The 11,757-nt window shown below is 51.6% G+C and overlaps 5 protein-coding genes across 5 annotated transcripts; 2 read left to right on the top strand and 3 right to left on the bottom strand.

The window, feature by feature from the left end:
* Positions 1-383: 383 nt before the first annotated feature.
* Positions 384-1,318, bottom strand: PV08_11621 (uncharacterized protein; the record flags this gene model as incomplete). The annotated part of the gene is made up of 3 exons (XM_016385929.1): positions 384-591; positions 645-743; positions 801-1,318. The coding sequence occupies 3 exons, from the start codon at positions 1,316-1,318 to the stop codon at positions 384-386; spliced, it is 825 nt and encodes a 274-aa protein (XP_016230873.1).
* Positions 1,319-2,417: 1,099 nt separating this feature from the next.
* Positions 2,418-3,095, top strand: PV08_11622 (uncharacterized protein; the record flags this gene model as incomplete). Its single annotated transcript, XM_016385930.1, has 1 exon — positions 2,418-3,095. The coding sequence occupies one exon, from the start codon at positions 2,418-2,420 to the stop codon at positions 3,093-3,095; it is 678 nt and encodes a 225-aa protein (XP_016230874.1).
* Positions 3,096-3,328: 233 nt separating this feature from the next.
* PV08_11623 (uncharacterized protein) lies at positions 3,329-4,174 on the bottom strand (the record flags this gene model as incomplete). Its single annotated transcript, XM_016385931.1, has 2 exons — positions 3,329-3,673; positions 3,959-4,174. 2 exons carry the CDS (start codon positions 4,172-4,174, stop codon positions 3,329-3,331), a joined length of 561 nt encoding a protein of 186 aa, XP_016230875.1.
* Positions 4,175-4,855: 681 nt separating this feature from the next.
* PV08_11624 (uncharacterized protein) lies at positions 4,856-6,952 on the top strand (the record flags this gene model as incomplete). The annotated part of the gene is made up of 1 exon (XM_016385932.1): positions 4,856-6,952. The coding sequence occupies one exon, from the start codon at positions 4,856-4,858 to the stop codon at positions 6,950-6,952; it is 2,097 nt and encodes a 698-aa protein (XP_016230876.1).
* A 3,407-nt stretch (positions 6,953-10,359) lies between these two features.
* Positions 10,360-11,396, bottom strand: PV08_11625 (TATA-box-binding protein; the record flags this gene model as incomplete). The annotated part of the gene is made up of 3 exons (XM_016385933.1): positions 10,360-10,935; positions 10,987-11,074; positions 11,140-11,396. 3 exons carry the CDS (start codon positions 11,394-11,396, stop codon positions 10,360-10,362), a joined length of 921 nt encoding a protein of 306 aa, XP_016230877.1.
* Between the last annotated feature and the right edge of the window lie 361 nt (positions 11,397-11,757).

Raw genomic sequence — 11,757 nt, forward strand, 5'->3', positions numbered from 1 at the left:
TGAACCCAGAGACGTTGAACCCAGAGACGTTGAACCCAGAGACGTAGAACTAACAGTCGTCGGGTCGGGGGACGTTGCACCTGGGGATGTTGAATTAATAACTACTGAATCAGTTGTCGCTGAACTGAGCAACGTTGAAGAGGGTGGTCGTGCCGACGACGACGTTGGGTTGACGACGATTATACCACTTGTCATGGTCTCGTAGCAACATCCCACGAAACAGTTGTTAATGGTTGTCGCAAGGAAGGACGTGGAAGCGTTCCTGGCAGCTGAGGACAGGGAACTCGACGTTGCAGCTGCGGCCGCACTTTGACTTGCGAGGCTGGCATATCCATTTGCGATGACAGACTGATCCCATGATCCCTTTCCGTATACCGTCGAGACTACAGCCACGATGAGAGCGACAAGGGCGAAAATGGTGGCGGCCACAGCGCACCAGAAGGTCGCCCAATCGCGTCCGCGGCGTCGGTCGTGCCACCATCCAGACGGGGGTCTGTGGCGAGGTGTTGTCGAACTCCCTCTCGAGAATGAGAAGACGGGTCCTCCAGTAACGGAAATCGCGAACTCGGCGAGACCTTGCCGTCTGGCGTCCTGCGGATGGATCCACCTCATAGAGACCGTCACTCCGCCTGCTTTTCTCCCACCGTTCTGTGAACCATTCTTGAGAGTGTTCATCCTGTGGAATAAGGAGGCCCAGGGTGCTTAATGTCTCCTCGACGAGTTCACGATGGTTTCGGAGATCGCTGTTTTTATCCCATCAGGAAAATCGAACGAGTACAGAAGTATTCAATGCCACTTACTTGGTGCGTAACTGATCCAACAGCGTGGCATATTGAAAGATGAAAACAACCGGTCGAAATTTCTTCCAGCTGAATTTCAAGCTCCTCCAGCTAAACCTTTCCCCCTTGAACTTTTCCACATAGAGGTGGTTGAGCAGATTCGGGGTGAACTGGATTTCAAAGTCGGCGAGTCGCTCCATGTCCCTTAACGAAAATAGACGAGAGAAAGTGCGATCGAGATCTTCATCTAACAGACCACCTGGACTCCTTATGCTTCCTAGAGCCTGCTGAGCGGGCGTGTTGAGGTCGAGGTCGTACGCTCGATTAAATCCTGCGAGTCCTGCTATTGTACCCCGGGACTGCAGAGCAGGCGTTGTGATTTGGAAGTTGTAATGTGTTTCAGGACCTGGTCCATTCTCCGGAAGGAAGTGGGTAAAGGCAAAGTTGATGTTTTGACTCACCCCGGCCTGAACAGGAGGCCAATGGTAGTCTGGTTCTCCTGCCCACCCATCGTATCCCGCAAGTCCTATTCCAAGCATGAGCCATATCCTCCACGCTAGCTCTATCGAGTTGGAAATCTGCTGATTCTATATGTAAGAAGACGGTGTCAGCAAGAGGTCGGGTCTGAAACTACAAACGGGGTCACGAAGAGATTAAATCTGCTTGTATCCGCACCATTCAAAACATGCTGGTTCAAAGCAGTGCCTACCAGTACGCCACCAGGAAGTGGAGGAGGTTGTACAGCAAACCCTGCTGGTGGATGTCGTACTAGATTGAGAAGCCGAATGCGGTCTTCGATTTGGATATATGGATCCCTGAGAAAATCGACCAACTGGTACAATTCCCCGAAACGGCTTATTGCGTGTTGCTGTTGTGAGAAGTTGCGAAGTAGTGTCTCTATCGATATAGCGGCGCTGTCGAACCCTTGTGGACTACCCAGAACCGATCAGTATGGGCTTCTAGGGAGATCGAAATGTGCTACGCCACCCTTGAGCGTGTAGATTCACTCCCCAAAGCCTTGTCACTAATCTTCTGAGCCTCGCGGGACTTAGTGGGGTTTGCAATGGATCGTGGTCCATTGAGTGTAGTATAGGATGATATGCCAGAGATGGTGTTAGCAGCAAATTGACTTTCGTACCGTAGCTAAGGTACGGTGCCCGTGCGACGCACTTGGCCGTCATCTTGAAGGGAACTTTAGAGACCATATACCCATGGGTGTCCATGCAGTTCCAGCCTTAGGATGTCTAGTCACGGAATGGACGCATCGAATCTCGTATCCAAATTGGCGATGGCTAATGCTCCTCACCAAACAAATCTCAACGATAAGCAGGAACTAGGTTGTGGTGTAAGGCGACGGGTGCTATTCGTTGCAGTCTTCCAGCCTCTTACTTCCCAGCATCAGGCTGTGCACAAAAAAACCGCCTCGCACACTTTCAGACACGCTTGACCCCGCTCGCAGTAGTCGAATCAGCATCAAACACGTCGGGTGTGTTTTTGGGGAGGCTGAAGCACGTCACCGTCTCAGCCGTCGTCACCCTCCCACTTTGTCACCTCTTTTCCTCCATCACTTCAGCCTCATCCATTGAAGACGTTGTAGTTCAAATAGGAGAAAAAGATATACCGGATGCTTGCGGTGGTATGCCGAATCCCTCCAGTGAAGGCGAGTCGGCCTATGTCCTGAGCGGTCCTGAGACCCCTGGTATCGCGCCAGGTGAGCCATCTCCCGATGTCGGGACCTCTGCCTTTCCATCACTCCCATCCGTCTCGACCGTCGAAGAGTCAACCACTTACAGGTCTGACTGGGACACCTGGGGTGTGGATTCGACGAAGCGGGCACGAGAGGTTGAACATAGTCTGTTCTTAAAAGTATTGTGCTGTCTCAAACGTGACAGGCCTGGGCCTCGTTGGACACCTTGGGACAAGGATGAGACTGTGCGTTTAGAGCGAACATATGGCGACGAGCAATTGTGGTCGCTAGGGACCGTCTGCACTGTCGCGTGGGTAGAGCTTAGGCTCCAGATACGAGGCATCATCATGCATACCCCGGGACGCTCGAACAACTCAAGCACATCCGTGGTCCTGCAAAGCTTTCTGGTAGGCGCCGACAGAGACCATCTTCAACCTACCGTCTACATCAGCGCCAGCTCCAATTCCTATGCGAAGACCCTTCTGAGGGTGATCAAGCGGAGTGGAGTGTTGGAAAGAGACAACCTCGGGTTCGATGTGAAAATCAAGGACCAGTATAAGGAGTCCTCGGAGAAACCTAGGCCAAAACGTGAACCAGACATGGTCAATCGCGGCAGCATGAATGTCTAGGAAAACGGAGAGCTAACAGCACTGAAGTACTCGGTTGCATATTGTCCAGAATCGGGGGCTTCGCGAAGCCCACGTCGCTTGCCTTGGCGGAGAGGAGAGCCTTGCGACACAAACATCCTCACGGAGCCATTGAGATACGAGGAAGGAAAAGCCAACGGATCTCCCTGAAGGATCAAGGGGGATCATGCTCGCAATACTTCCTCTACGTCCTCGCGGAACAGCAACATGGTATATTACTCGTGAAACGCGGGGAGAATCCTCGGCCCAGACGGCTGGTCTCGACTTGGATTGCACACCAAAGCTGAGAAGGCAATTCTCACGCGGTTCGAAGCACCTCCAGCGCGCAAATCGACGTCTTGGATACTGCCGTCTGTTCCCGCAGCCGGTTGATCTCGAATCACAGAGAAGCGATGAAACCCTGAGAAGTGAGAGCGTTCAGGACCGAAGTCAATGTTGACATAGCTCTCGCTGGTAGGCTCGGTCGTTGCGGCACCGTCGAAACTGTCTTTGCTGACGTTGACGTTGATGTCGATGACTTGGAAAGCGCAGAAAAGAACTGCCCCAATGGATATATATAGCTATGCAGTATTGAGTACAGTACTTTCACTGAGTACCTACGTACGTGCCTTGACTCGTACACTTTACGGGCCGTGCTCTGGAGGGGCTACGGCGGACCACTCAGTCCACTCGGGAAACCTACGGCCGATCAACGTCTATCACACGTGACTTTGCACGTGGCCCTTCCATTGGCGGGTTTGCGGGGTTTGCGGGTTGGGCGAGGGCAACGTCGCCGGACGACATGAGTCCGCCATCGAGCTCAATAGCTTCATGCAGTCCTGCAGTCCTGCAGGATGAAGACCCACATCGATGTACAGTACGTGTTCGTATGTACGTAAATGCCCTGATCCCATGATTCTCCGGGTCGAATCAAACGTGTTCAACATCTCGACCATCCGCTTGCCAAAGAACGGTGCGTTCTCAATGTCTTCGTCATAGGTTGTCCTGCTCCTCGATAGGACAGCACCGACGCACCAATGCAGCGCTGGGCAGTCGATATCACACCCGCTAACTGATCCCATGGCTCAAAGCTGAAGCTGGTAGCGAAGGCGATGGGGACCTCGAGGAAGCGGTGAACGCTTCGCTGCAGGAAGCGCCTCTGATGGCCAGCTGAGAACTTCAGCTCCAAGGTCACTCGAACTATTAGTGCACAAGAGCAAGTGGAACGGCCGCAGCGCAACGGCAGATCACGCCTGCCGCTCGACAACTCAAAATCTCCAGCAAGACTATTTAGGGCGAGGCTCTCGTCAATACGAGTTCCTCACACTTTGGTCGGTTTGAAACTACCTAAAGAGTCCAAGTCCAACCACCAAATGCACAAGCAGCGCAAGCCATGGGCGCGCACGAACTTTCTCTGCTGCAGCAACACTCCTAGATCACTTTACTCGTCCGCCGTGAGCTGTTTAAGATTCATGAGCTGCAGGCCGAACATGCTACCGACAGAGCGACCACTGCTAAGTCCTGCGCATCCAGACTGAGCGGCACATGGCTGGCTGAATATCAAAACAATGCCTTCCAGGCGCATGTGCTCTACTGGACGAGTTTTCCACTCGGCTTGATCTACATCGGTCAGCTTTCACTCCCGGCCAGTGCGAGTATGGGCAGCGCCGAGTATAAAGTCGTGGTCGCCGCCCGCTACAGACAAGCCGTTTGTATGCTTCCCCAGCGAACCCTCTTCAAGGACACCAGCCTAGGGTCTCATTATGTGGGAGAAACCAATTCATTGCTATGTCTTCGTCAATGGCCCTCAGTATGAGGTGTCGATATCCCTGACCAACAAAAATAAGCCCTTTGGTAAAGATGTAATTGTCTACAAGATGGCTGATCAAGCGGGTACATGGCAAGCTGGCCTATTTGTTGCGACGCCGACCTTCCAACGGACCACCAAAGGCCCCTGGGCAAACAATCGAATGGTCCTGGATAGTAGCAACATCAGTGGTCTTTTCGAGACGGTCGGAAAGCTCCAGCTGGTGGTCAAAGTAAATGGGACCGAGTGTTGCTTCGAGTGGCAGGAGGTCGACTCCCTCTGGGGTGGTTTGGGCAGCGGGACCATGAAAGATGTAGGCTTTCAAAAGACAACTATCTTCGAAAACCACATGGTTCAGTTCACCCTGTATGATGCGGGCCCGGGCCTAGCAGGTCTACCAAGGTCACATCAATTAAATGTCACCGTCGCCCCCAAACGCTCGAACTGGATGGGAGATGTTGCTCCTTCAGGCTCACCCCAAGAGCAGAAGTCTTTCCGCAAATTTGTGCTCCCATGTGCGCATGACTGTGGCATCTTCTCGATGGAAACTGTCCAGAAACTTGCTGGACTCAGCATGGATAAATGGTCCATGATTCAGGAAGCAGTCTTTCCCCTGACTCCGCAATACCTCCAGCCATTCCGCGCCCTCTCGCCCGGGCTGATCCTTAAAGTGGTCGAAGCCTTGTCCCGAACTCAAAAGGACGACATCAAGACTCAGTTGGCCTTGGGGGCGCGCTACTTCGAGTTTCGCGCATCCAAGATTCCATCGTGCCCCCCCTGGCTCAGTGACGAGTATTATTTCCACCACAACATGATTCCCGGAGTTCCTCTGAAAACCTTCTTCCACGACGTGGTCGAGTTTCTCGGAGAGAATGAACAAGAGATTGTGGTAATTCGTCTCGAATTCAATCACTACAGCAAGTCGCATCCTGACAAGGACTTTGTCAGAAGGCTGCTCGATTCGGAGCTGCAGGCCTCGATTGCCAACGGCAACCAACTCAAGACCATCTCTTTCCCGCCCGAAGAGAGGACGATTGCTGAGCTGCGATCTAACGACGAGCGCCTCATCTTCTTCTTCAATGATGAACCAGATGCGCAGCCCTACGATAATTATTCAAGCGATCGCCACGCAGATCTGAAAGGCGATCGGATAATCGCAGAATTTGAGACGTATGACATCGAGGAACAGACGAGAGCCACCAACCCCACTCAATTCACCATTTTCCAATGTCAGGGGACTGCTTCAGAGAATAACGATGTCGTTGCGAACACGGTCATCACCGGCGGGAACAAGTGCCTTCTCGCGACCAAAGCGATTTGCGATGCAAAGACATTGCCCTGGCTGACGACAAAGGCCCTGGATCGCCTTGCAGACGATCATCTGGGCGTGATAATGAACGACTTTTTCGATTTGGCCACGTCGGATGTGGCGAATCTACTGAGCACGCTGAGATTGTTGGATCAGGACTCACACTTCAATTTCTTCCCTTATGAGGGCGAACCAAAGCCAAAATTGACCATCGAGGCAGCCTACTGGGCGGACTTGAATGTGAAGCCAAACATGACGAGGTCCATCTCGGGTGACGGCACCATGCTGACCGTAGATACCGGTAACCTAAACATCACAGACCCCTGGCCTTTGACCAAAAAGACACTGTGCATTCTGTACTCGTACTCCAGTTCCACGGATGTATCCCTCCTCATCACCACAGAGAACAATGGCAGTACCAACATCACGCCAACGGTGGGCCCTGGGTCTGCCAACGCCACCGGATTCTACCTCGTTGACACCTTCGACAAACGTCCCGGACAGAAGCTGTACATAGTCGCAGTCGTCTACGGATTCAAACTGGTTGAGAGTGACACTGTGCACGACAGGATCCAAAAAACAGTCGAGGATGGGCAGCCAATTATTGTCACGGACGAGTTTTTCGAAAGCGACGGATTTCTCTCATACACCAAGACGTGCTACATCTTCTATCGTACGACGATAGAGGGACCAATCAAGGCCGCCGTCGCGAAGCAGTACACTGCGCTGACGATCTCGCTCTAAGTGATGACTGCTGGACGGACCGATCAGACGTGTTGATGGCGATTATGACAGCACCCTGCAAGGCCTTTGAGATTTCGCCCGCTCCCGGTGGCGTATCCAGATAACGAAGAGAGCCTGTATAGGAAAACTTCAATCAATGACCAATCTTTGCCTTTGACAAGTAATCTAGATCGGAGGATATGCACCGGCAAATCCCCAGTCGATGAGCCATAGTTGTCGTTGACAGTCTCCAATTAGATTCCGGGGTGACATATCCCAGGTGGATCATGACGAAGGTTGAGAAAGTTGAAGTCTGGCGTATCAATCGGCGCGTTCCCAGTGCGCTTAGCTATTGCAAGCAAGCCGCGTATCGGAATAATCTTGGAAGTCTGAAACACCTCTGAATGGTCCTGGGCCGTTTCTGCAAGTGAATACCAGCTTCCACGGCTGGGTGCGTCTGGGATAGGGCCTGCAGTTGAAACATGAAGAGACTGTAGTTGGCTCATCCTATTCGTACCTTGTTCGATGGCTTCCAGCATTAGGCGAGAGAAGAACCCCCTAGTTCGGCCACGGGGAAAATCGAAGGGTCTGGTGGAAAGAACGGTCTAGACCAACAATATCGACGGATCTGTGTCTCACGGCCTGAACGCGGTGTTCGCGTGTCCCGGAGAGATGTAGGAAAGAGCCGACTCCCAGTATGATATGATCTCGACCCGGGGATGTTGTCAGTGTCGCCATCCATGTCATTGATGCGGAGCGCGATAAATCGACTGTGGCAATGACTACTGGACCCCGGACGAAAGTCGAAACAAATCTAGCCACACAACTGCACAGAGAACTTGATACTTCTGCATTTCCGGGATGCGAAGTGTCTCACTGTTTCACATCAGGCTTTCTCTCCTCTGTTCCCCCCTGTTTTTTACGGGGATTCGATTGTCCTTTTTGTGTCCTCCGTTGTGTGGAATCATGATTCATTGACTAAATCTGTAGATCTCGACTCTCGAACAAAGATCTACCATTGCTCCTGATCTGCCTGACATGGTGACAAGTACTAGCTACAATACTCCCGCAGCCATCATCCTACAATATCCGCTGTCAGAGTCGAATTGTTCAAAGTAGCCAGCCTCTGACACCGCCCGACACCATCCCACACATGCGATGTATCACACTGTACGTACCCGGTATTTATGTTTTGAGGGCAGGAAAGGGGGCAAGTCTCGCCAGCCAGGGCCTCCGGGGGGGGGGGGTTGTCCGTACTTTCGTGCGGCACGGTAAACAATGCACAGACCCCCTACTTCCCACTTTATCACTCATTCATACGGGGCGTGTATGAAGGAAAAGATATCTTTTTTTAGATGTCTTGATAAGGAGTGAGAAAACGCGTCTCGAGGCGCGTTTGGTCGAGAGACGGCATTTTTAACCTTCTCCGACTCACTCACCCATGCCACCAACCTACTTAATTGAAGAACGTGTCTAGCAATCGCCCTCTCTTATTACTTCGACACGTACAAACCAATATCCGCGACTCGTCTTTACTCTACTCAACTCGGATAACTTCAGTACAATTCACACCGCTCTAGTCTTCCGTGACAACCGACCATCGACAAAGATGAAGACGATGACGACGACAGCAATGAGGGTGAATTGTTCCCCGAGTTTAACGAACTTCAGTCACTAAACCACACGTCTCCCTATCATAACCTGCAGATCATACATCCCATACCGAAGTCTGCCTGCCTGTCTGTCAGTCGGTTGATCTGTCAGTGAGTCTGATTGCCTGATGTCTTCTTTTTTCCGTGTCAAACGGCATTTTCAACACACATCACCTAAATCCCACTTCACACACACAACAACTCTTCATCAAACGACCTACTCTACTCCACGAGTAATCACTTTTCTTCGTCTTCTACCACTACAACCACCACTCCTCCTCCCATCCTATGAATACGGGTACCTCCTGCAAACAGACCCTTGCCCTGCACCAGCCCTGCACGAACCCTGCACCAAACCCGAAATCCACCTCTTCAAAATCCCAACCAGAACGACCGAGTCTCTCTACCCTATTTTGTAGCCCAACCCTTCCTCGACAAACCCACTCCTCTACACCCCTCCCCCTACGGACGAGTTAAAAGTCAACATGATCGCCGTCAAGTCAACTTGGCATGATTCCTACTGACATTTACCTACCATTGACACCGGACTATGATAACCACCACCGCCGCCGCCGCCGCCGCAGCAGCACAGTCAGCACGGTCAGCACACACACCAACCAAAAAGGGGGGATAAACACCAACCGACGTCGAGCCTCTTTTGAGGACCTTAAAGCGGCTTGAAAAGAGGAAGAGGGAAAGGGTGTCTTTTGTCTGTCAACTATACCCATCACATCATTCGTCACCACAGATGGTCCTCACTATTACGGGTCGGTACCTACCAACGAGGTACCCAACGGGGATTGGATGGACGCCTAGGAAACGAACGTCCTCAAAAAAAAAGAAGAAAATTATATAAACCCCGACTACCAACCACCCTCCTCTTCTGTCGAACCATCATGTCTCACACTCACAACACACACACCCCCCTCACGTTATCAAAGACGACGAAACGACTCCTTACCTACCGCACAATATTTGCTGCCATGGTAAATTCCCAGGTCAGCCTCAAAACTTGCCCTTATTGAATAACCAACAAGAGTACAGATGAGAGAACGAATGCAAATACCTACGACACCTTCAGACTTTTTGCCTCTGTTCTCTCCGCGCATTGAAAACGTCAGCCACACAGTTCACAGAATACCACAGACAAAAAAAGATTTCACTTGGGGAAGGATGAAGATAATATTGAGCTATCATGCAATGCTGTCCATGCTTTTCGATCTAGCAATATCTCAGCACCGATCACGATACCCGGCACCTCCCGCCCATCCGGCCACGTTTTTGTTCCGATAGCCCACCCGTTTTCATCAATACAATCTGATGGACGCCCACCGACGACCATAACGGCTTTCGAAGAGAAATAAAACATTAGCCGTGGAAACCCCCAAGTTATCAAAGATCAAGATGCGGATCCCCGCGGCCGAACGAAATTCCACGTGTGGAACATTCGCCGAAACATGATGATCGACGGTGCCTCCCAAGAGGACGACCGTGACACATCCAGAGGTGAAGCTGAGAAAAACCGCAATCTGACGGTAAACGAGAATTCGACCAGCGCGCCGAATACCGTCCGATGATGCCCGTTAAGAGTCGATGAAAACCTCCATGTCTAATTTGATGTACAGGCCTTGCACCCCGCCTGTTTTGGTGCCCAAGCCCGAAAGGAAAATACGAAAGAATCTCGCTCAAGAACGCCTTGCAATGCTCATAGATAGTCGTGACACGGGCAGAAAAAAAAGCAAGATGGTAGGTTGTGGGTGATGATGCATGCAATCATCACTCAACCTCGACAATATGACCGTTGTCAGGAGAGGACACGCAATGCTGTTGATACACGGTGTAGGGAGAGATTTCGACCGACACATCTAGACTTTGCGGAAGTCTAGCAAGCATGTTAGTTCGTCTGGTAGATTCTCGTCCAACATTGCGAGGCTTACCTGATAGTGTTGGGTAGATCTGCTCAAATGCCTGGTAGATCTCCTCACGGACCTTCGCACCGGTGAGTACGATCTTGCCGCTCACGAAGATCAGCAAGACGATCTTTGGCTTGATCATGCGGTAGATGAGACCAGGGAACAATTCAGGCTCGTACGAGCTGAAGGGGTGATGCTTCGATGCCAGACCTTCCAATCGGATTGGAAACTTGATGTCGCAAGAGCCGACAATGTTCTGGATCTTGAAATCGGTAAACTTGGCATTGAAACCAAGTTTTTGAATGATACGAGCGTACTTGCGGCTGGCAAGTTTCGAATCATCTTCCGATTTGGCACCCGTGACGACCATCTTGCCTGATGCAAAGATCAGAGCAGTTGTCTTGGGGTCTCGAATACGCATAATCACGGCAGCGAAACGCTGAAGTAAATTAGCACGGCAATGTGCAGCTAGACATCAACCTGAACCTACCTTGGGATTGTACTCAGCATTACGGGCATGAAGTGCAATTGTCTTCAAGTCCAGACGGCAGTCAAGGTTGACCGTTGCCACGATGTTTCTTTTCGGACAAAGTTAACCTCTGCTGACCAAGAAAAATTGGGCAACAAAGGGATGAGTACTCACTGCAAGGTAGGCACAATACCACTCACTCCAGCACCAGGCGTTGCGCTCGGGGTCTGAGGAGCCTGTAGAGCATTTGCTCCTGGTTGCGAACCGTTCATCTTTCCATCTGCGTAGGAGCCACCATTGAGGTTGTGTCCGTCTTTCTCAGAGGAGGGCGGTGTCAAGTCCCCGGCGCCACCGGGGAACGAGAGGGACGCAGGAGAGGTGAAGGCCTTGGCCTGTTGTGCGGTGGAGGGATGAGTGGTAAGAGACTCCATGATTGCAACGTGAGAATTGCCAAACTGCGGCGCAATCAAGCGGTCGCAGTTGATGTCCTTGTGGATGGAAACCTCCAAGGAGCGATAGGAACAGTCTGAGAGACAGAGGTTAGGACGACGCCGAGTTTGAGATTTGAGAACGCTGATGAAGGAGAGTGTTTCGTCGGGTCAGTCGGTGAGGCTCGACTCAGAGGGCAGTGAATTCGAAGTGACTTCACCGCACCGCAGGCAGGCTTCGTAACCGCGCGCGACGAGGAAGGTTTTGGAGGGTGTGGTAGTCGTACCGAGATGTGGGAGATGAACAACTCAATGTCTCCCCTACAAACAACAACTGCTGTAGTCTGATGTGACCGTCGACTTG

The sequence above is a fragment of the Exophiala spinifera genome, assembly GCF_000836115.1.
Source record: "Exophiala spinifera strain CBS 89968 unplaced genomic scaffold supercont1.9, whole genome shotgun sequence".
Taxonomy (NCBI): Eukaryota; Fungi; Ascomycota; class Eurotiomycetes; order Chaetothyriales; family Herpotrichiellaceae; genus Exophiala; species Exophiala spinifera.